This window comes from Hyaena hyaena, unplaced genomic scaffold, assembly GCF_003009895.1.
Source record: "Hyaena hyaena isolate Hyena2069 unplaced genomic scaffold, ASM300989v1 scaffold_1115, whole genome shotgun sequence".
In the NCBI taxonomy this organism is placed as follows: domain Eukaryota; kingdom Metazoa; phylum Chordata; class Mammalia; order Carnivora; family Hyaenidae; genus Hyaena; species Hyaena hyaena.
This window is the reverse complement of record NW_024081743.1, coordinates 356310-382069: the sequence shown is the minus strand read 5'-3', so window position 1 is coordinate 382069 and position 25760 is coordinate 356310. Positions and strand designations below refer to the sequence as shown.

At 37.8% G+C, this 25760-nt stretch overlaps 1 protein-coding gene across 2 annotated transcripts in view; it reads left to right on the top strand.

Annotated features, from left to right (window-relative positions):
• Nucleotides 1-25760, top strand: part of CHIC1 (cysteine rich hydrophobic domain 1) — a 61851-nt gene that overhangs the window by 24914 nt on the left and 11177 nt on the right. For both annotated transcript variants that reach the window (XM_039222356.1, XM_039222355.1), the window contains exon 3: nt 13061-13216. In XM_039222356.1, the coding sequence (XP_039078287.1) occupies nt 13061-13216 (156 nt within the window). The remainder of the gene's footprint in view (nt 1-13060; nt 13217-25760) is intronic.

Sequence of the window (25760 nt, the reverse complement as noted above, 5' to 3'; positions counted from 1 at the left end):
CTTGTATTTGGCCATTTTCACTATGATATGTCGTGCAGAAGATCGATTCAGGTTACGTCTGAGGGGAGTCCTCTGAGCCTCTTGTACTTCCACATTTACTTCCTTCCCCAGGTCGGGGAAGTTCTCTGCTATAATTTGTTCCAGGACTCCTTCAGCACCTTTCCCTCTCTCTTCCTCTTCTGGGATTCCTATGATACGGATATTGTTGCGTTTGACCGTATCGCTGAGCTCTCGAATTCTTCTTTCCTGTTCCTATCAGTTTGTCTCTTTTTTTGTCAGCTTCTTGTTTTTCTATAATGGTGTCTTCTAAATCACTTATTCTCCTTTCTGCCTCTTCAGTCCGTGCATTGGATGCCTCCAGTTTACTATGTATCTCTTTTATCGCATTTTGTAATTCATCATAACTATTCTTAAGCTCAATGATGTTTATAGCCATAGTTTCTTTGATGTCCTTCATGCTTTTTTGAAACCCAGCTAGTAATTTTATGATTATTTTTCTAAATTCTTGTTCAGTGATGTTGTTTATATCTGTTTTGAGCACTTCTTTAGCTGTCATTTCTTCCTGGAATTTCTTTGGAGGAGAGCTCTTTCGTTTCATCATTTTGGTTAGCTTTCTATCTCTTGTTAGTTTTAGAAGCTTGTTATGCTCTCTGCACCTGTGAGCGTTGCTGTACCCAAGAAGGCTCCTTGACTGTCCATGGCCTATCCGTTCAGAATGTGTTCTTTGAATATATCTCTTGGTCTCTCTCGTTGAGACCGTGGTTATTTTATTTTCCTACTCATAGTGGTATTTGGGACTCTCCACCATGTGCACTTTGGCTTGTTTCTTGAGGTAGCCCTGGAGAAGAAAACAGACAGACAAACACACAGGGAACAAAGGCACACAAACTCACAGAGAAATCCAACAAACACGCAAACCAAAAGGGAAAATGAAAAAGTAAAGAGAAAAGAGGGAGGAGGGAAGGCAAATAATAAAAAAATAAAAAGACATAGAATAAAAAGAAGAAAAGAAAAGGAAAAAAAGAAGTATCCCAATAGACAAAGAACAGTTTAAAGCATATAACCAGATTTCCCAGCTACACATAACAGCCGGGTGTATGCCGTGCTGGTTGAAGAGCATAGAGAAAGAGAGAAATGACAGGGTGGGATGAGGCGAAATTGGAGATGAAATGAGCAGACAGAAGGAATAAGAAGCTTTTTTCAAAGAGCAAAAGAGTGGAATATGGTTGGAGAAGAAGAGAAAAAAATGCCGATGCTGTTATCCAGAGAAACTATATAGTCTAATTACTCCTGAGAGAAATAGCTGAAAATGTGAGTAGGTGTAGAATTTACATCTAGAGAATGGATTAAATGTGACTGTTTAAGCAGACTAGTGACCAGAATTAATCAGGGCAGTGCATCCATGTTGGTCTTGCCCCGGCTCCGGTTAAAAAAAGAAAAAAAAAAAAAAAAAAGGAAGAGGGCAGCTCTCTATCAGGGATGAGTGTGGTTTGATCCAATGCATCTGGCGAGAGTCCTGCCTTGGCGGTTGTGGAGAGAAGAGTGTCAGCGCTCCAGTCCCTTCTTCAACCAAGTGCTGCAACTCACTTTTTTGGGTTTGTAAACTCCCTGTGCCGGGGGCGCAGCCAAGGTGGGCCTGCTCTATATCCCAGGCCAGGCCTTTTTTCCAGATCCTAGTCTGCACGCCCCATTGAAGTTACCGGAGACATAAACTTCCAGGCCATCCCCTCAGGGCAGTCCCAAGCCTCTTGCCTTTCCCCTGGGGATTGAGCCAGAAGCTGCTGCTCCCGTCTCCTCCAGGTTTGGTTGGTGAGGGAGGAGCAGTTTCATCTCGGGGTCACCTAGGATGAGTGCATCCCGCCCAGGGTTAGCTGGAGAGCAGGAAACCGTGTCCCTCTGTGTCCCATTGCCCGAAACAAGAACTTACGGGCAAATCTCCCAGTTTTAAGCCCTTCGCCTCCTCTCTAGGGATCCCGCCAAGCCAGAAGCACAGAGGTGCGGCTGTAGAGCAGCCCCTGCAGGTGGCGCAGGCGAGCGGGGAGCAGTTTCCCCAGGCATTGCCTGGGATGAGTGAGACTCGCCTAGGGTCAGCTGGAGAGCATGAAACTGGATTCCTCTGTGTCCCGAGCGGAGATTTTTCTCTTCTCCAGGGACAGGGACAGTGTCTTGAGCAGTTTCGGCCACTCTCTTTCCCCTCTAGACTCCTTGAAGAGGGGGATCGCCCCCATCTCTCTGTGTCTCTGGTCCTGGCCCAATTTTATCTTCTCCAGTTCGCACTCACGCTATAAGGTTTTCTCAGCGGACTCTGTCTCCTCTTCCTCCCAAACTACTGATTCTGTAAGGGCTCCTATGGCTTCAGGCGTTCTCCGTGCGAGATATGGGGGCGAGTGCAATGTACGGAGTTCCCTACTTCTCCACCATCTTGCCCCCTCCTCCTCTAGTTTCTTGAAATACACCTGGAGAGCAATGTACTTTCCTCCTAGGACTTCCTTTGCCGCATCCCAAAGAGTTTGGATTGTTGTCTTTACATTTTCATTTGTTTATATATATATATATATATATATATATTTTATTTCTCCCCTAATTGCTTCATTGGCCCATTCATTCTTTAGTAGGGTGTTCTGTAACTTCCATGTTTTGAGGTTTTCCAGACTTTTTCCTGTGATTGATTTCAACTTTCATTGCATTGTGATTTGAAAGCATGCATAGTATGATCTCAAGTTTTTAATATTTATTGTGGGCTGCTTTATGACCCAGTATGTGATCTGTCTTTGAGAATGTACCATGTGCACATGAGATGAAAGTGAATTCCATGCCCTCAGGATATAGAGTTCTAAATACATCTGTCAAAACCATCAAGTCCAATGTGTCATTCAACTCCAGTGTGTCTTTAGTGATTTTCTGTCTAGTTGATCTATCCATTGCTGTAAGTGGAGTATTAAAATTCCATGCCATGAATCCCACAAAGGACACAATGACTCTAAACCCACATATTTCAATAATAACACTGAATGTATAAGGACTGAATGCTCCAATCAAAAGACATAGCAGAATGGATAAAAAAAAATGGATAAAAAAACCAAAATCCATCTATTTGCTGTCTACAAGAAGCATTTTAGACTGGAAGATCCCTTCAGATTAAAAGTAAGGGGATGGAGAAATATATATCATGCTGCTGGAATTCAAAAGAAAGCTGGAGTACCTATACTTCTATCAGACAAACTGGACTTTAAATTAAAGACAATAACAAAGGATGAAGAAGGGTGTTATATACTAATTACAGGGTCTATCCATCAGGAAGAACTAACAATTATAAATGTCTACGCACCAAATAGGGAGCACCTAAATACTTAAAACAATTAATGACAAACAGAAACAATCTTATAGATAAGAATGTGTTAACAGCAGGAGACTTTAATACTCCACTTACAGCAATGGATAGGTCAACCAGATAGAAAATCACTAAAGAGACAATGGACTTGAATGACACATTAGACCAGATGGATCTGACATATATATTTAGAACTCTACATCCTGAGGCCAGGGAATTTACTTTCTTCTCAAGTGTGCATGGCACATTCTCTAAGATAGATCACATACTGGGACATAAAGCAGCCCTCAATAAATATAAAAGAATTGAGATCGCACCAAGCACACCTTCAGATAACAATGCTTTGAAACTTGAAATAAATCACAGGAAGAAGTCTGGAAAACCTCCAAAATCATGGAGGTAAAAGAACACCCTACTAAAGAATAAATGGGCCAATCAGGCAATTAGAGAAAAAATGAAAAAATATAGGGAAACAAATCAAAACGAAAAAACAACAATCCAAACTCTATGGAAATCGGCAAAGGCAGTCCTAAGAGGAAAGTACATTGCACTCCAGGCCTATTTCAAGAAATTAGAAAAATTGCAAGTACAAAATCTAACAGCCTTCCTAAAGGAACTTGAGGGAGAGCAACAAGAGCACTCCAAACCCAGTAGAAGAGGAGAAATAATAAAAATCAGAGCAGAAGTAAACAACATAGAGACCAAAGAAACAATTGAACAGATCAATGAAACCAGGAGTCGGGTTTTTGAAAAAATAAACAACATTGACCAACCTGTAGCCAGGCTTCTCAAAAAGAAAAGGGAGAGCACTCAAATAGACAAAATCATGAAAGAAAATGGACTGATTACAGCCAAGCCCTCAGAAATACAAGCAATTATCAGGGAATACTATGAAAAATTATATGCCTTCAAATTGGAAAACTTAGAAGAAATGGACAAATGCCTAAACACACACTCACTACCAATATTCACACCGGAAGAGATAGAAAATCTGAACAGACCCATAACTAGTGACGAAATCGAATCAGTTATCAAAAATCTCCCAACAAATAAGAGCCCTGGGCCAGATGGCTTCCCTGGGGAATTCTACCAGACCTTTAAAACAGAATTAATACCCATTCTTCTCAAGATATTCCAAAAAATAGAAATCAAAGGAAAACTTCTGGACTCATTTTATGAAGCCAGCATCACTTTGATTCCCAAGCCAGACAGAGACCCAGCAAAAAAAAAGAGAACTACAGGCCAATATCCTTGATGAATACAGATGCAAAAATCCTCAACAAGATACTTGCAAATCGAATCCAACAGCACATAAAAAAAATTATCCACCAAGATCAAGTGAGATTCATTCCTGGGTTACAAGGCTGGTTCAATATTCTCAAATCAATCAAAGTGATTCATCACATCAACAAGGAAAAGATAAAAACCCTATGATCCTGTCGATAGATGCAGAAAAAGCATTTGACAAAATACAACATCCCTTCGTAATAAGGACTCTTGAGAAAGTCGGGATAGGAGGAACTTTCTTAAACATCATAAAAGCCGTCTATGAGAAGCCTTCAGCTAACATCATCCTCAATGGGGAGAAACTGAGAGCTTCCCCCTGAGATCAGGAACACAACAGGGATGTCCACTCTCACCACTGTTGTTTAACAGAGTGCTGGAAGTCCTAGTATCAGCCATCAGACAACAAAAGGAAATCACAGGCATCAGAATTGTCAAAGAGGAAGTCAAACTTTCACTTTTCACAGATGACATGATACTGTACATAGGAAACCCGGCCGACTCCACCAGAAGCCTACTAGAGCTGATCCATGAATTCAGCCAAGTTGCAGGGTACAAAATCAACGTACAGAAATCGGTTGCATTTTTATACACCAGCAATGAAGCAACAGAAAGAGAAATCAAGAAACTGATCCCATTCACAAAAACCATAAAATACCTAGGGATAAACCTAACCATAGATATAAGAGATCTGTATGATGAAAACTATAGAAAACTTATGAAGGAAATTGAAGAACACACAAAGAAATGGAAAACCATTCCATGCTCATGGATTGGAAGAATAAATATAGTTAAAATGTCATTACTACCCAAAGCAATATACACATTCAATGCAATCCCGATCAAAATTGCACCAGCATCCTTCTCAAAACTAGAACAAACTATCCTAAAATTTGTATGGAACCACAAAATACCCCGAATAGCCAAAGTAATATTGAAGAAGAAAGCGAAAATGGGAGGCATTACCATCCCAGACTTTAGCCTCTAGTACAAAACTGTCATCATCAAGACAGTATGATATTGGCACAAAACAGACACATAGACCAATGGAATAAAATAGAGAACTCAGAATTGGACCCAAAAGTATACAACCAATAATCTTTTACAAAACCGGAAAGAGTATCCAATGGAAAAAAGCCTCTTTAACAGATGTTGCTGGGAGAAAGGGACAACAACATGCAGAAGAATGAAACTAGATCATTTTTTCACATCATACACCAAAATAAAATCAAAATGGATAAAGGACTTGAATGTGAGACAGGAAACCATCAAAACCCAAAGGAGAAAGCAGGAAATAACCTCCTTGACCTCAAGCAATCTCTTACTTGACATATCCCCAAAGTCAAGGGAATCAATAGCAAAAATGAACTATTGGGACCTCATCAAGATTAAAAGCTTCTGCAAGACAAAGGAAACAATTCATAAAACTAATAGGCAACCAACGGAATGGGAAAAGATAGTTGCAAACGACATATCAGATAGAGTGCTAGTATCCAAAATCTATAAGAAACTCACCAAACTTCACACCCAAAAAGCAAACATTCCAGTGAAGAAATGGGCAGAAGAGATGAACAGACACTTCTGCAAGGAGGACATCCAGTTGGCCATCAGACACATGAAATAATGCTCAGCATCCCTCCTCATCAGGGAAATACAAATCAAAACCACACTGAGATACCACCTCACGCCAGTCAGGATGGCTAAAATGAGCAAATCAGAGGACTCTAAATGCTGGCAAGGATATGGAGAAACGGGAACCCTCCTACAGTGTTGGTGGGAATGTAAACTGATGCAGCCCCTCTGGAAAACAGCGTGGAAATTCCTTAGAAAATTAACAATAGAACTCTCCTATGACCAAGCAATAGCCCTGTAGGAATTTATCCAAGAGATAAAGGAGTGGTGATGCATAGGGGCACACGTACCCCAATGTTCATAGCAGCACTCTCAACAATAGCCAAAACATGGAAAGAGCCTATGTGTCCATCAACTGATGAATGGATCAAGAAGATATGGTTTATCAGTACAATGGAATAGTACATGGCAATGTGAAAGAATGAAATGTGGCCATGTGTAGCATCGTGGATGGACCTTGAGGGTGTTATGCTGAGCGAAATAAATCATGCAGAGAAGGACAGCTACCATATGTTTGCACGTATAGGAGGATTAGGAGGAACTTAACGAAGGACCATGGGGGAGAAGAAGGGGAAAAATAGTGGGAGAGATGGAGGGAGGCAAACCATGAGAGACTCTTGAATGCTGAGAACAAACTGAGGGCCGATGGTGGAGGGGGGAGTGGCAGGGGGGTGATGGGCATGGAGGAGGGCACTTGTGGGGATGAGCACTGGGTGTTATATGGAAACCAACTTGACAATAATCTGTTTAAAACTAATTTTAAAAAATGAATGAGGTCTGAGTATCTAATGTAAAACATAGTGACTATAGTTGGTAACACTCTCTTCTATAATGATATTTGCTAAGAGAGTAGAACATAAAAGTTCTCACCAAAAATAAAATTGAGGAGATGGATGTGTTAAGTAGTTAATTTGGTATCAAATCACCACATGTGCACTTTAAGTATCTTATAATTTTATGTGTTAATTATTCCTTAATAAAGCTGAAATAAACAGAAAAATAAAATTAATAAAATAAAATAAAATTCCCTGCTATTAGCACATTCTTATCAATAAGATTGTTTCTGTGGGGGGGAGGGGGGAGGGGCATGGAGGAGGGCACTTGTGGGAATGAGCACTGGGTGTTACGTGGAAACTAATTTGACAATAAACTCTTTGTAAAAAAAAAAACTTAGAATTATTAAAAAAAAATAAGATTGTCTCTGTGATTATTTGTTTTGTGTATTTGGGTGCTCCGAATTTGGTGCGTAGACATTTATAATTGTTAGCTCTTCCTGATTGATAGACCCTGTAGTTATTATGTATGCCCTTCGTCATCTCTTGTTACTGCCTTTACTTTGAAGTCCAGTTTGTCTGATAGAAGTATTTTTAATCCAGGTTTCTTTTGACCTCCAGTAGTATGATAGATATTTCTCCATCCCTTACTTTCAATCTGAAGGTGTCCTCCAGTCTAAAATGAGTTTCTTGTAGACAGCAAATAGATGGATTTTGGGTTTTTTTTAATCCATTCTGCTACCCTATGTCTTTTGATTGGAGCATTCAACCCATTTACATTCAGTGTTATTGAAAAACATGGGTTTAGAGTCATTTTGTACTCTGTAGGGTTCCTGCTTGTGGTGGTGCCTCTGGTACCTTGTGTTCCTTGCAACACTTCCCTCAGAGAGTTCCCCTCAGGATTTCTTGTAGGGCTGGTTTAGTGGTGACAAATTCTTTCAATTTTTGTTTATTTGGGAAAACCTTTGTCACTCCTTCTATTCTGAATGACAGGCTTGCTGTCATTCAGAAGGATTAGGATTCTTAGCTGCATATTTTTTCTGTTCATCAAATTGAAGATTTCCTGCCATTCTCTTCTGGCCTGCCAAGTTTCAGTAGATAGGTCTGTCACCACTCTGATAGGTTTCCCTTTGTATGGTAGGGTCCTTTTATCCCTAGCTGCTATCAGAATTCTCTCTTTGTCCTTATATTTTGCCAGTTTCACTATGATATGTCATTTAGAAGATCGATTCAAGTTATGTCTGAGGGGAGTTCTCTGTGCCTCTTGGATTTCAATGTCTGTTTCCTCCCCCAGATTGGGGAAGTTCTCAGCTATAATTTTCAAGTACCCTTTCAGTGCCTTTCCCTCTCTCTTCCTCTTCTGGAATTCCTATGATAGGAATATTGTTCTGTTTGATTGTATAACTCAATTCTCCGACTCTCCTTTCTTGCTCCTGGATCAGTTTCTCTTTCTTTTTCTCAGCTTCCTCTTTTTCTATAATTGTGTTTTCTGAATCACTTTGTCACCTTTCTGCCTCTTCTCATGCATTGGACGCCTCCATTTTATTATGTATCTCATTTATAGTATTTTTAAATTCATCACAACTATTTTTAAGCTCCATAGTCTTTGTAGCAATAGCTTGTTTGATGTCTTCCATGGCTTTTTCAAGCCCAGCGATTTATTTTATGACTATTGTTCTAAATTATTGTTCAGTTTTGTTGCTTATATCTGTTTTGAGCAGTTCTTTAGCTGTCATTTCTTCCTGGTATTTCTTTGGGGGAGATTTCTTCCGTTCCATCATTTTCGTTAGCTTTCTATGTCTTGTTAATTTTAAAAGCTTGTTATGCACTCTGCCCCTTTGAATGCTACTGTGTTAAAGAGGGCTCTTTGACTGTCCATGGCCTGTCTTTTCACGAAGTGTTCTTTGAATGGTGTCTCTTGTTGAGACTTTGGTTATTTTATTTCCCTACTTGTAATGGTATTAGGGACTCTCCACCCTGTGTACTTTGGCTTGTTGCCCTGGAAAGGAAAACAGACAAACAGGGAACAAAGCACACACATGCACAAACAAATTAAACCAGCAAACCAAAAGGAAAATAAGACAAAACAAAAACAAAACAGCAAAAGACAAAGGACAGTCTTAAAGCATAAAACCAGAAGTCCCTTCTACAAATAAAGAGTAGTGTGCTGATGGAGGAGCATATACAAAGAGAGAAATAACAGGGGTGGCAGGGTGGCTCAGTCAGTTAAGCGTCCAACTTTGATTCAGGTCATGATCTCACGGTTCATGGGTTCGAGACCCACATCGGGCTTTGTGCTGACAGCTTGCTCAGAGCCTGAAGCCTGTTTCAGATTCTGTATCTCCCTCTCTCTCTGACCCTCCCCTGCACATGCTGTCTCTCTCTCTCTCTCTCTTTCTCTCAGAAAAAAATAAAACATTAAAAAAAGAGAGAGAGAAATAACAGGGGTTGGGAGAAAGAGAATTAACATTGACCAGGCAGAGAGACTAAAAGGCTTAATTCAGATAAAGAGAAAGGAGAATATGGCAGGAGGTAAGGAGAATAGAAAAGACAAAAAAAAAAAAAAAAAAAAAAAAAAAGATAATGTTACCCAGAGAAACTATAATCTGATTATCTCAGAGAGAGAGAGAAAGGAAGGTAGTGATGGAGATAGAACATGCATCAAGCAAATGGATTATATATGCCTGATTAAGTGAACCTATAACCAGAAAACCGGAGAGAGGGGAGAGAAGGGGAGAGAAATAGATGAGGTAAGGGAGAATATCGAAATAGCAAGCATTGATCTAGAGTCAATCAGGGCAATTCGTCAATGTTGATATTGGGGGAGGGGCTGCTTCCATATCCAGGCTCGAGTAACCAAGCAACTACCTAACGCAGATGGGTGTGGTTTGTTGTAGGCGGATCTTGCCTCCACTATGAGTCCCTCGGGCCCACCTTGGCCCACCTTGGTGGTTGTGGGGGGAAAGATGGCGACGCACCAGTCCTCTCTCAAACCAGGCGTAGCAAAGCACTGTTTTGGGTCAAATCTCACTGTGCCATGGACGCAGCCAAGGTGGGCCGTGTTTTATGTCCTGTGCCCAGTGTCGTTTCCAGATCTTACTTGGTTTGCAATAATAATACCGCCAGGAGTGTAATCTCACAAGCCAGGCACTTCCTACCGGGGGATCGGGGGATTGAGTATGGGACTGGCTCCTGTTGAATCCGACTGCGACTCTGACCTCCTGGCACCGGGCCCAAAGAAATCTCCGCAGCTAGAGGCGGGATTTCTCTCCAAAAGCCCTGCAGCTAGAGATGGGATGATACAATTCCTCTCTGCCCCGGCTGTGCTTTTTTCTCCCTTCCAGGTACCCTTCTAAGACTCCCCAGCCGCTTTTTTCCCTCTTTTTGTCTCTCTGCAGACAGGGCTCCCTCCCCTCTGTGCCTCCGTGCCCTGGCCCGTTTTTGTCTTCTCCAGTTCACAATCACGCACCTATGAGGCTGTCTTTTTAGTGGACTCTGTCTCTTTTCCTCCCAGTCTCTTGCGTTCAGAGGGTTTTTTTGTTTGTTTGTTTGTTTGTTTTGTTTTGTTTTGGGTTTTTTTGTTTTGTTTTTTTTTTTGGCTTCACCCCTTCTTTGTTTGAAAGATGCAGGCAGGAGATAGCGAACTCCCTACATCTCCACCATCTTGCTGCCCCTCTCAGGTCTGTGGATTATTAATGGTTGCCTGATCAAACTCTACACAAACGAGAGCTTTGCTTTTCTTTCTCCAATCTAGTCAAGAGATAGGATTCACTGGCTTCTCTTTTCAAAGCATTCTGGTCACGAGGTTCTTTTTAGGATAAGATTTCTATTTCCTGTGAGATATGTAAGACACAGATTTTTATTCTCATTTTATTAGGTGGGAAGCTAAATCTTGGAAAAATTAAAATGAGTTTTCCTAGGATTTTTCATAGTTAATAAGTAATTAAAATCCGAATCTTGATTTATTGTCTAATATGCTTAGCCTCTTAGCATTTTCTGTTTTTCAGTCATAAGGCATGGTTCTCTGAATTTAGTTTGATATTTATCCCAGGAAGTTAGTCATTTGATTGGAATTCTTCTTACTCATTGATTGTAGGTCATACTGCTGACAATTTAGATGGAGAATAGATTAGCTTATTTAACCTATGTAAATACAGTTTTGGGCCTTGCAGTTTTACAGCTGTTGTTGGTTAACATACTAGGAAGAAAATAAAATTTATGGGTTAAGCAATTAACTTTATTGGATGGCATGAACAATCCTAATGTTATACCCCCAGATCACAGTATCCTCAACGACCAGAGACCACCGGGGAGACCGAGTCACGCATGCAAAGGCAAAGGGCTTTATTACGGGCTCGAGCTCGGTCTCTCAGACTTTACCATTGCAGTGGATCCTTGCTGTGAGTCTTGAACAAAGGTAGAGTAGGGTTTTTATTTGGTTTGTGACAGGGGAGTTACAGAAGTTGTGACGCAAGAACAGTGATCCAGTCATACAGCATTATTGACAGCGGGTTTAACCATACATTGTTATCCAGAGTATCTGTTACTTTTGGCAGGATCCAATTACAACATTTAGGGTACCCTTAAATTCAACCAACCATTGAGTTAGCCTTGAGTCTTGTTCGGTTACTAATTGGTTAACTTTTACATTAGGCAGCTGAGATTTATCTATAGTTGCTGGCCTTTCTTGATTGGGCGTTGCCAAGGTAGTGTGGTGGAGTGAAATGGTGGGCAGTTTCTTCGGCCTTGGGCAATGTGTAGCTGCCTGATAGTTTCGGGGAAGCTGAAACTTAGGCCTTCTAGTTTAGAGGGGAAACGTAAGGCCTGTCATGGAGTTTGTATGGTTTGGACTTGTGTCCTTACACTAATAAAGGTAGTATAACTAATGTCTTAATCATGATGGTGCTGAGTTCTTTGGTCATATATCTTTATAACATCTGCTAATGGGTATATGTTGGTAGTGTTGATTCTAAGACATGTTTATTAAAAAATTAAGTGTAATAAATTGATTTTTCTAGTACAATTTTTACTTGAAATAGTGGTAAAACTCCTCTGTTTTTTATACCAAACATGGTAAAGGGGTTTTTATTTCATAGCAGCTTTTTCCCCCTAATAGTTTCATAATTTTTGCTTTTATAGCCAGATGCTATAAATTTTTGCCATAGATTTTAGTGTGACCGTTTCTTAAGTGAAAGGGAATAATTTTTGTGATTCAGAAATGTGATTTCACTGAAAGCAAACTATTTTTATTATGCCTTTGAATTGTATAATCTTCAAGCAGAATTTTTGGTATTAATCTTATTATGCCTGTCATGCTCTTGCCTTTGAACTGACTTTGTCATTGTTTACAGAGAGGCACGAGCAGCTTCCAGGAATGGAGGTAGTGATTTAAAATATTAAATTTGTATATTTAAAGACCTTTCAAATTTCAAAATTTACAGCAGTTTTGAGTCCATTTTATGCTGAATATTAAGACCTTTTTTTAAATGTAATCACTCCTCATTGTCTTGTTAATATAGCCTTTTCCTTAAAAACAATGGGAAGTGTTAAATTTGTTACATTGCAAATTTGCCAAAGAGAAAAAGTTTCAAGAGTTGCTTTTTTTAAAAGTAATCCAGGAATATTGCCAAAGTCTAATTTTAATTCCATTTCCTCTTGTAGTACTTAGATTTTTATTGTTATGCTTCTAGTCTTACTAGTCAGAATGATTGGAGACTATAATATTGCCTAAATAATGAGAATATTTGGTAGGAAAGCTGCTTGACAGGTATTCTTTGACATAAATTTTGTTGTCACTTTATTGCTGGTAATTTCAGAAGATTATTTTTGAATATCAGAAAAAGTTATGTAAACATGAAATTCTATTGTTTTGCTTTCTAATATCATCCAAGAGTATGTAATAAGTATAGGGAGGAAATATTTTTAGACTTGTAATTCCTTAAAGCCTTTGTAATAAGACAGACATCTCCTTTAGGTTTAGAGATAAATAGTAGAAAGCTTCCCACAAACTGTTAAAATAAAGATTGTGCCCTTCTTGTAGGTGGCCCCAGAAGAATTTAAGACCAGCATTGGCCGTGTGAATGCATGTTTGAAAAAGGCTCTCCCAGTCAATGTGAAATGGCTGCTCTGTGGTTGTCTCTGCTGCTGTTGCACACTGGGTTGCAGCCTGTGGCCCGTAATTTGTCTCAACAAAAGAGTGAGTAACCATTTTATTGTGTAACCATAAGAGCTAACATTTATTGAACAGTTGTATATGCCAACTACTTTACATGATTTTTTAAATTCTCATAACAAGGCTATCCTCATTTGAGAGGCAGACCTGGGGACAGAGAGCTAAAGTCATGTGCCCAGCCTTTATTAACACTTTGTTAGTTAATATGAGTTCCCACTGTTTAAAATAAGTGAAATATAAATGGAGTACAGGAGTAAATACAAATGTAACTAGGCTACTTACTCCTTTTACAAAACCCAAAGCTGTGATTTAAACTGTTTCTAAGCTACAAATATGAGAGTGTGTCTTCTGATCTAAGGAAAAACAAAAGTGAGAGTCACCCTACAGAGTTGGGGGGAGATCCTGCTTCGTTTTAAACATGTTGAAAGAATATTATAAGACATTACTAGTTACGTCATAGACTTAAGACTAATATCTTAATTTCATCTTCTTTAGAACTTTATTTTTGTCTTCAGAATGCTTTTATTTTCATTGGAAAGAAGGAAGCTACCATGTACCACATTGATGACTTCATTTAAACTTTTAAATAGTAACTAGCCTACTGAACCATCTTCACAATTACAGTATCTTGTACAGCTTTAATTAATGGTACAGTTGTTTCATAAAGGCCAAAAATATTACCAGTTATTTATTCCTCTCCATTCTTTCTCCTGCCCTTTTTAATGTGTACTTCAAAAAGGAAAATAATGAAACACTGCCATCCCTATGACTTTTTGAATGGAAAAGTTAAACATTTTGTTGATTCTTAAGTACCAGTAGCTCAGAGCTTAACTTTAAGATTAGTTTATCATGTTTAAACGTGTATTCTGTATTTTCAAATGGCTTTCTAGAAGAGAAAAGAATTGACAGCATAAATTTACTTCATCGTCATATCTTTTAACAACTACAAAATAGTGATTCCTATCCATTCCCCTTATTTTAAAGCCTCAGTGTGAATTAATTATGATTTAGATTTTCTATCACACAAATACAGCTAATTTTAATTACTTAAGAACAGATTTTTTTGGTTTTAATATTCTCCAGGATCTATCTTTTTTATTGATGACCTGTTTGCTCTTGGCCTGTTTATTGTTACTTTCACTGCAGGTCCTGAAATAGAAGCAATTTTTTTGGTCATGTGCCTTTACTATGAGAACTTGTGATAGAATATTCATTGGAAAGTGAGATTAATACTGACCCTCTGATTTCACCCTAGCCCCCATTACTTTGGTTAATTAATTATTCATATTGAAGTTGAGGTATCAGTGCACAGATCTTCCTCAACTTACAATGGGGTTATGTCCAGATAAATTCATCAGAAGTTGAAAATATAAGTTGAAAATGCATTTAATACACATAACCTACTAACCGTCTTAGATTAATCTAGCCTACCTTAAATGTGTTTATAGAATTTACATTAGCCTGTGGTTGGGCAAAATTATCTAACGCAAAGTGTATTTTATAATGAAGTGTTAAATAGCTCATGTAATTTATTGAATACTGCACTGAAAATGAGAAACAGAATGGTTGCTTGGCTACAGAATGATGGTAAGGGTATCAATTGTTTATCCTTGTGATGGCATGGCTGACTGGGAGCTGTGGTTTGTTGCCACTGTCCAGCATCACAAGAGAGTATCATACTGCATATTACTAGCCCAGGAAAAGATCAAAATTCAAAATTCGAAGTATGGTTTATACTGAATGTGTACAGCTTTCACACCTTCAGGAAGTTGAAACATCATAAGTAGAACCATTATTGGTCAGGGACCATCTGTATTCTTAGATCACCAATCTGTCAATTTAAAAACATTTATTTAGTACAGATTTTCAGACTGTCATCCTGTGGGCCAAATCTGGACCATTCTATTTTTTAAATATTTGAATCAATTGCCAACATTTAAAAATTGGAATATTTAGGGGCACCTGGGTGGCTCAGTTGGTTAAGCGTCTGACTTCAATTCAGGTCATGATCTCACGGAGTTTGTGAGTTCGTGAGTTCGAGCCCTGCATCAGGTTCTGTGCTGACAGCTCAGAGCCTGGAGCCTGCTTCAGAGTCTGTGTCTGTGTCTCTCTGCCCTTCCCCCACTGGTGTGCTCTCATTCTCTCTCCCTCTCTCTCTCCCTCTCTTTCTCTCTCTCTCTCTCTCTCTCACACACACACACACACACACAAATAATCATTAAAAAATTAAAATAAATTTGAGAGAGCTAGCCTCTTTTTTTAAAATCTAAAGATCTGGCCATATTGGACCCACATACCTGTATTTCAGCAGTTGGCCCTAGGTGAGTGGTGGTTTCTGCCTTTAAATAGGGCATGAGGTCTCTGATTCACCACAGAACCACAACTTAGCATTTACATTATCTGTCTTGCTCTCTACACTTTATAGTTATGGCCCTTGATTTTGTACATGCTGTGTTGTTAACACATAGAGAAAACACTAAGCACATGTTGGTAACCTTGTGAAAGATATTGCCCTTTCTAGGACCTCAGTTTACTTACCTGTAAAATTGGGAAAATATTATTTACTTTTAAGATGGTGTGATGATAAAGAAATTTAAGGTGCCTCACTGTTTTTTTGTCCATGGAGAGAAATTTTTAGAAATTAAATACAATAATTTAAGAACTTTTATGCCTTCATTCCTGATTCCTAATCTGTAAACTAAGTTGTACAGACTCTAGTAGTTTAATTGGAAAGATGATTAGCATTCATTTGCCCAGATCCCTTATTTTACAGGTGTGGAAGTAGATCCAGAAAGATGAAGTGACTTTCTCAGTGTCACATAGTAAATGGCACACCCAGAAAAATATTTTTTTTCTATTTTGTTTGGTTTCTGTCTCTTGTAAGACTGTATTTTCTTGACTACAGCATGTTTCCTAGGTCATATTCTCTATTGCTGGGACAAGAAACATTAGGATAAGAGGTATAATAAAAAGACTGCTGAGTTTTATTTTTCTACCAGGGGTTGGCAAACATTTTCTTAAAGGACCAAATAGTAAGTATTTTAGGTTTTATGGGCCAGAGTCTCTGTTGCGACTACCCAGCTCTCCAGTTTGTATATGAAAGCAGCTATAAGCAATATGTAAATGAGTGAGCGTTGCTGTATTCCAGTAAAACTTTATTTACAAAAACTGGCAGCAGACCAGATTTTACCTATGGGCTACAGTTTGCCATCCTACTCTAGCCAACTCTAATGGGGTATCTAGGTTTATAAAAGTCATGCCTGTGTTTATCCATAAAATAAAATGGAAATAATGTAGTTATACTGCTCTATGTCACAAGGTTGCTATGTAAACTGATTGTAAAATGTTTCCAAGAAAGGGGCCGCCTGGGTGGCTCAGTTCGTTTAGTGTCCAAGTCTTGATTTCAGCTCAGGTCATGATCTTACTGCTTTGTGAGTTTGAGCCCTACATCAGGCTCTGTGCTCATTGTGCAGAGCGTGCTTGAGATTCTTCCCCTCTCTCTGCCCCTCACCTGCTCCCACCCTCTCTGTCTCTCTCTCTCTCTCAAAAAAATAAATAAACTTTAAAAATGTTTCCAAGAGAAGAACTTTGTAAACTGTCTACCTTAATGAACATTTTTTTAGCCAGTATACTTCATGGATATATTTTCTAGCAAATTAGGTGAAAAAGAAATACAGATCAGGGTGTCCTGAGTTCCTCCTAGCCACTCTTGGCTCTAATAGGATTCTATGACTGCATTGTATATGCATATGTATATTTCATTTACCCATTCTTACACTTAGCACTGAAACAACTGTGATATAATCAATAGGCCTATTCATGCCACCATTTTTAAATTTGAAATTACTTTTTAACTGTTACCTTTTTTTTTTTTTTTTTGCTATAATATTTGCTAAATTGAAAGTGTTGTTCAGAGGAAAGGGACTGTTCTCCCAGCCTTGCAACGTGAATATAATGTTGTTTTCCTTCTCCTACAATTTCTAGTTTTGTACATTATATGACTTCACTCTTTTTAAATTTATTAAGACTTGTTTAGTGGCATAATATATGGCCTATTCTGGAGAATACTCCATATACACCTGAGAAGAATTTGTATTATATTGTTGTGAAACACAGTGTTCCATATATATCTGTTAGGTATTGTTGGTTGATAGTGTTGTCCAAGCCCTATATTTCTTTATTGAAATTTATATGTTGAAGCCCTCCCCCCTAATCTGATGATATTTGGAGGTGGATGGTACATTAGTCTTTGAGACGTGATTAGGTTTAGATTGAGTCATGAGGGTGGGATCCTTATGGTGAAATTAGTGTCCTTATAAGAAAAGACCAGAGCTTGCACTTTCTCTACCATGTGAGGTAACAGCAATAAGGCAGCTGTCTGCAAGCCAGTAGCCAACGAAGCTAAGGAACTCAACAAACTGTGCTAGTTCTCTGATCTAAGATTTCCCATCCATTAGAATTGTGAGAAATAGATTTCTGCTGTTTAAGCCATTGAGTCTATGGTATTTTGTTATGGCAGCCTGAGCATATTAAAACATATACTGTCCATCTTTTTCTCTTGTAACATTTTTTTAACTTAAAATCTATTTTGTCTTATATTATTATAGCCATCCCAGCTCTTGTTGTTGTTGTTGTTACTGTTTACATGGAATAGCTTTTTCTATCCTGTCACTTTCAAATTATTTTGGTCTTTGAATATAAATGGATTCTTATGTAGACAGGATATAGACGGATTATGTTTTTAAATTCCTTCTGCAAATCTTTGCCTTTTAGTTGAGAGTTCAGTCTATTTATGTTTAAAGTAATTAATGGTAGTGTATTAGTTTGCTAGGACTACCTTAATAAATAGCACAGACTAGGTGGCTTAGATAACAAATTTATTTTATGACAGCTCTGGAGGCTGGAAGTCTGAGATCAAGTTGTTGGGAGAGGGTTTTTTTTTTTCTTTTCCCTGAAGTATCTCTCCTTGGTTTGTAGATGGCCGTTTTCTCTTTGAGTTTTCATCTGCTCTTCCCTCTAAACATGTATGTCCTTATCAGAAGTGATCACTCATAGTGGATTACAGCTCACCCTAATTATCTCATTTCAACTTAATTACCTCTTTAAAAACCCAATACCCAAATATACTCCCATTCTTTTTTTTTTTTTTTTTTTAATATACTCCCATTCGGAGGTTGTGACTTCAGTGTATGAATTGGGGGCAAGTCAGTCTGTAACGGATAAGGAAGGACTTTTGCCATTTTGTTATTTGTTTTCCATATGTCATATATATATTTACTCAGTTACTCTATTATTTCCTTATTTTATATTTGATTGATTTTGTAATGTTCCATGTACCTTCTCATTTCCTTTATATAATATATATATTATAAATATATATATATAATTTTAGTTATTTTCTTAGTTGTTACCTTGCAGATTGTAATTAATATCTTAAACTTATACTAGTTTCAATTACTATTACCTTAGTTTTGATAATACACAAATTCTGCCCCTGTGCATATCCATACTTCTCCATATGTCATTTTTTAAGTTTATTTATTTATTCTGAGAAAGAAAGAGAGAGAGCACGCACAAGCAAGAGAGGGGCAGAAGGAGAGGGAGAGAGAGAGCATGCCAACCAGGCTCTGCATAGACCCAGATATAGGACTCGAACTCACAAACCATGAGATCATGATCTGAGCCAAAACCAAGAGTCAGATACTTAACCAATTGAGCGACCCAGGCCCCCCTCCCCATATGTTATTATCACAAATTTTATCTTATATATTTCTGTGTCCATTAACATGGATTTATAATTATTATTTTACGCATTTTTAATCACATAGGAGAAAAGAGTTCCAAAACAAAACTACAATATTGTCTTTTACATTTATTTATGCAGTTACTTTTACTGGTGCTAACCTCATATGAGTTGAGTTGTTGTCTAAAGTTCTGTTATTTCAGCCTGAAGGACTCTCCTTAGCATTTTTTTTTACTTTCTGCTGTTTATTTTTTTCTTTTATAGTTTATTATCAAGTTGGTTTCCATATAACACCCAGTGCTCATCCCCACAAGTGCCCTCCTCCATGCCCATCACCGCCCTTACCCTCTCTCCTACCTGCATCAGCCCTCAGTTTGTTCTCCATATTCAAGAGCCTCTCATTGTTTGCCTCCCTCCCTCTCCCCCACTATTTTTCCCCTTCCCCTCCCCCATGGTCCTCCGTTAAGTTTCTCCTGATCCACTTATAAGTGAAAACATATGGTATCTGTCCTACTCTACCTGACTTATTTCGCTCAGCATAACACCCTCAAGTTCCATCCATGTTGGTACACATGCCCAGACTTCATTCTTTCTCATTGCCAAGTAGTATTCCATTGTATAGATAAATAACATCCTCTTGATCCATTCGTCAGTTGATGGACGCTTAGGCTCTTTCCATGTTTTGGCTATTGTTGAGAGTGCTGCTATGAACATTGGGGTACATGTGCCCCTGTGCATCAGCACTCCTGTATCCCTTGGGTACATTCCTAGTAGTGCTATTGCTGGGTCATAGGGGTGTTCTACTGTTAATTTTTTGAGGAAACTCCACACTGTTTTCCAGAGCCATAGGCCCATTTCTTAATTGGGTTTTGTTTTATTATTGTGGAGTTTTAAGCACTATTTATATGTTTTGGATACCAGTCCTTCATCAGATATTTGTTTTGAAAATATTTTCTTCCAGTCTGTCTTAGATTTTCATTTTTTAATAGCATCTTTTGCAGAGGAGTTTTTTAATTTTAATGGAGTCCAGCTTATCAGATTTTTCTTTTATTCCTTGTGCTTTAGGTTATATCTAATAATTCATTACCAAAGCCAAGGTCACGTAGATTTTTCTCATATTACCTTCTAGGAGTTTTATAGTCTTGGATATTACATTTAGGTCTGTGATCCATATTGAGTAATTTTTCTGAAAAGCCTGTCTGTCTCTGGATTCGTATTTTTGCATATAGGTGCCTAGTTCTAGCATGATTTGTTTTTTTTTATGAATATAACTTATTATCAAATTGGCTTACATACAACACCCAGTGCTCATCCCAACAAGTGCCCTCCTCAATGCCCATCACCCATTTTCCCCTCTGCCTCACCTCTCTATCTACCCTTAGTTTGTTCTCTGTATTTAAGAGTCTCTTGTGGTTTGCCTTCCTCCCTCTCTGTTTGTAACTATTTTTTCCCCTTCCCTTCCCCCATGGTCTTCTGTTAAGTTTTTCATGATCCACATATGAGTGAAAACATGATACCTTTCCTTCTCTGATTGACTTATTTCACTCAGCATAATACCCTCCAGTTCCATCCACATTGCTGCAAATGGCATGACTTCATTCTTTCTCATTGCCAAGTAGTATTCCATTGTATGTATAAACCACATCTTCTTTATCCATTCACCAGTTGATGGGCATTTAGGCTCTTTCCATAATTTGGCTATTGTTGAAAGTGCTGCTATAAACATTATGGTACACAGAACATGATTTGTTTTTTTTTTAATATTTTTAATGTTTTATTTATTTCTAGGAGAGAGAGAGAGGGAGAGAGAGACAGCGTGAGCAAGGGAGGGTCAGAGAGAGAGGGAGACACAGACTCTGAAATAGGCTCCAGGCTCTGAGCTGGCAGTCAGCACAGAGCCCGATGTGGGGCTCGAACCCACGAACCGCGAGATCATGACCTAAGCGAAAGTTGGACGCTTAACCGACTAAGCCACCCAGGCGCCCCAGAACATGATTTGTTAAAAAGACTACTCTTTTCACATTAAATTGCATTGATCATATGTCAAAGATTAGACAACTATATATGTGTGGGCCTATTTCTGTGGTCCCTATTCTGTCCTGTATTCTTTTGCCAAAAAAAAAAAAAAAACCCCACTTTCTAGAATATTGCATCTTTACAGTAAGCCTTAAGATTGGGTGGTGTCAGTCCTCTGACTTTGTTCACCTTCAGTATTGTTTTGGCTATTCTGGGTCTTTTGTATATCATAAAAATTTTAGAATTTGTCAATATCCACAAAGTAACTTGCTGGAACTTTGAATGGAATTGTGTTGTATCTATAGATCAAGTTAAGAAACAATGATACCTTGACAACATTGAGTCTTTGTTTCCAAATTCATGGATTATCTCATTCATTTAGATATTCTTTGATTTCTTTTATCAGAGTTTTGTAGTTTTCTTCATATAGATTTTGTATATATTTTATTAGATTTATGCCTGAGTATTTCAGCTTTCTGAACACTAATGTAAATGGTATTATATTTTTCATCTCAAATTCCATTTGTTCATTGTTCATATAAGAAAGTAAATTACTTCAGCATGTTAATATTGTATCCTTCAACCTTGCCATAATCTCTTATTAATTTCAGGGGTTTTGTTGTTTATTCTTTGGATTTTCTACATATGCAATCATGTCATCTATGAAGTAAGACAATTTTATTTCTTCTTTCTCAATGGGTATACCTTTTATTTCCTTTTCTTGTCTTAGTGCATTAACTAGGACTTCATAATGTCAAAATCAATGGTAAGGAAAGAAATATCCTTCCCTTGCTCTTCTGATCTTAACAGGAAAGCTTTGAGTTTCTTACCATTAAGAATGATACTAGGGGCACCCGGGTGGCTCAGTCAGTTCAGCGTATGACTTCAGCTCAGGTAGTGATCTCACAGTTCGTGGGTTAGAGCCCCGCGTTGGGCTCTGTGCTTGCAACCAGCTCAGAGCCTGGAGCCTGTTTCAGATTCTGTATCTTCCTCTCTCTCTGACCCTCCCCTGCTCACACTGTCTCTCTCTCTCTCTCTCTCTCTCTCTCTCTCTGTCTGTCTCTCTCTCAGAAATAAATAAAACATTAAAATTTTTTTTTTAAAAAGAATGATACTAGCTGTAGTTTTTTGGTAAGATGTTCTTCAGGAAGTTCCTCTCTTCCTAGTCTGCAGGAAATGAATGGGTGTTGGATTTTGTCAAATGCTTTTTCTGCATCTGTTGATATGATCATGTGATTTTTCTTTTTTAGACTGTTAATGTGATGAATTACATTAATTGATTTTCAAATGTTGGACTAGTTGTATAAATCCCACTTATTGTGGTATATATATTGTTGGTATTTGTTAATGTCTTTTTTGGGATTTTTGCATCTGTGTTCTTGAGGAATATTGATCTGCAGTTTTCCTTTTATATAATATCTTTGTCTAGTTTTGGCATTAGGGTAATAGTGGCCTTATAGAATGAGTTCTGCTTCTGTTTTGTGGAAGAGATTATAAAGAAATGATATAATTTCTTCTTTAAATGTTTGGTAGAATTTATCCATACACCTACCTGGGCATGAGAATTTCTGTTTGGGGAGGATATTAATCATATATTTCATTTCTTTAATAAGTTTAGGCCTTTTCAGATTGTCTATTTCTCCTTTTGTGAGTTTTAGTAGATTTTCTCTTTCAAGTATTGGTCCATTTCATCTTGCTTATCAAATTCATGGGCATAAAGTTGTTAATAATATTCCTTTATTATCCTTTAATGTTCATGTCATAATTAATGATAACCCCTATTTCATTTCTTATATTAGTAACTTTTGTCTTTTTTTCCTAGTTAACCTGGCTAGAGATTGACTAATTTTACTGATCTTTGCAAAAAAAAAGTTTTTAATTTTGTCAATTTTCTCTATTGAAGTCCTATTATCAATTTCACTGATTTCTGCTCTAATTTGTATTACCTTTTTCTTTTTAATTTGGATTTAATTTGTTCTTTTTCTTTTTTTTTTTTAATATTTTTATTTATTTCTAGGAGAGAGACAGCGTGAACAGGGGAGGGTCAGAGAGAGAGGGAGACACAGACCGAAATAGGCCCCAGGCTCTGAGCTGGCAGTCAGCACAGAGCCCGACGCGGGGCTCGAGCCCACGAACCGCGAGATCATGACCTAAGCGAAAGTCGGACGCTTAACCAACTAAGCCACCCAGGCGCCCCTAATTTGTTCTTTTTCTATTTTCCTAAGGTGTAAGCTTATATGATTGATTTTAGATCTTCTTTTCTACCATATGCAAATTTGGTGCTGCAAATTTCCCTCTAAGAACTGCTTTCACTGCATCCTACAAATTTTTAGTTTCATTTAGTTTTAAATATTTTTAAGTTTCTGTTGAGATTTCTTCTTGACCTGTATATTATTTAGAAATGTGCTGGGAGTGCCTGGGTGGCTCATTCAGTTGGGTGTCTGACTTAATTTTGGCTCAGGTCATGACCTTGCATTTTGTGGGTTTGAGCCCCTCTGGCTCTGCTCTGACAGAGCTCTGTGCTGTACGTGCATGAGAATCTCCCTCGCCCCCTGTCTCTGTCCCTCTTCTCTCCCTTCCCCCCCCTCAAAATAAATAAATAAACTTAAAAAAAAAGAAATGTGCTGTTTAATCTCTTAAGTGTTTGGGTATTTTCCAACTACCTTTCTGTTGTTGGTTTCTAGTTTAATTCCACTGTGGTCTAAGAGTATACATAGCATTTCTATTTTTTGAAATAAGTTAAGATGTGTTGCAGGACCTATAATGTGGTCTGTCTTGGTCAGTGTTCCATGTGAGCTTGAGAGTAATGTGTAGTTTGCTGTTATTTGATAAAGCAATCTGTAGATGACAGTTATATCCAGTTGATCAATGGTCTGTTGAGTTTTGTTATATGTTTACTGACTTTCTGTCTGCTTGATCTATTCATTTCTGATAGAGGGCTGTTGAAATCTCCAACTATAATTGTGGACTCCTCTGCTTTTCCTTGTAGTTCTATCAGTTTTTGTCTCACATAGTTTGATACTCTTTTGATATGCCCATATATATCAAGAATTGTTAAGTCTTGGAAAATTGACCTTTTTATCATTGTGTAAAACCTCTCTTTATATTTGATAATTTTCCCTACTCTGATGTCTGCTTTGTCTGAAACTACTAACATAACTCTGGTTTTCCTTTGATTAGTGTTACTATGGTATATCTTTCTCTATCCCTTTACTTTTAGTTTCTTTATGACTTTATATTTAAAGTGGTTTTCTCATAGACGATACATAGTTGAATCTTTTTTTGATCCATTCTGACAATAGTTGAATTAATTGAATTAATATCTACCATGTTCATTACAGTTTTCTATTCATTGCTCTTGTTCTTTGCTCCTATTTTTGTCTCCCAGTCTTTTTCTGCCTTGTCTAATTTTAACTGAGTATTTTGTATGGTATCCTTTTTTAATCTTCCCTTGGCATATCAATAATCCTACTTTTTAATCTTTAGTGATTGCTCATTAAAGTGAGATTGTAGTGTATATATATATATATATATATAACCAGTCCAAGACCACTTTCAAATAACACAATACCACTTTCCAGGTAGTGGGAGTACTGTATTACAGAGTATTTCCAATTTCTCTGTCCGATCCCTTATAACATTGCTGCCATTCTTTTTACTTATCCATAGGCTATAATCACTGAATACATTGTTAAATATTTTGAACAGGTTTTTGCCTGCTATATCAATAAAGAATCAGGAAGTACCCCAATTTAACCCTCAAATTGGGAAGCATGAAAACTTTTACTGAAAAAAAAAGAATAAAAGAAAGAAACTATTTTATTTTGCCTTCAGTTTTTTCTTCTTTAATGCTTCTCTAAGATCCAAGTGTCTCACATAGAGCATTTTTCTTCTCTCTGAAGAACTTCTTTTAACATTTCTTGCAAGACAGTTCTACTGGTGACAAGTTCCCTCAAATTTTTAACTGAGAAAGTCTATTTGTCCTTCATCTTTGAAGGATAGTTTTGCTCAGTACGGCCAGGTCAGTGGTACTTTTAACACTTTAAATATTTCATTCCACTCTCTTCTTGGCTTGCATGGTTTCTAAAGAGATGTCCAATGTAATTCTTATTTTGTTCCTTTGTATGTAAAGTATTTCCCCCTCTGGCTTTGTTAAAGATTTTTCCTTGATTTTCTTCAGTTTAGATATGAGATTACTAGGTATACGTTTTTGAGTATCCTAGCTTTGTATTCTCTGAGCTTCCTCAACCTATGGTTTGATGACTTTCATTAATTTTGGGAAATTATTTTATCAGTATTCCTTTAAATAACTTCATCTGTTCCCTTCCCTCTTTACCTTCTGGTATTCTATTATGTGTCTATTGATCCTTTTGTAATTGGCCCCTAGTTCTGAGATATTCTATTCATTTTTCTTTTTTTTCCTTTTATTTTAGTTTTGAAAGTTTCTGTTGATATATCTTCATTCTTCACTGATACTTACCTCAGCCGTGTCCAGTCTATTGATGAGCCCATCAAAGGCATTCTTTATTTCTGTTATGGTATTTCGGCTTTCTGCCATTTCACTTTTAAAATTTTTTTAAATCTTGATTTATTTTTGAGAGAGAGAGAGAGAGAGAGACATAGTGCAAGTGGGGGAGGAACAGAGAGAGAGAGGGAGACACAGAATCTAAAGCAGGCTCCAGGCTCCAAGCTGTCATCACAGAGCCTGACGCTGGGCTCAAACCGATGAACCACGAGACCATGACCTGAGCTGAAGTTGGGCGCTCAACCAACTGAGCCACCCAGGCGCCTCGATCTACCATTTCCTTT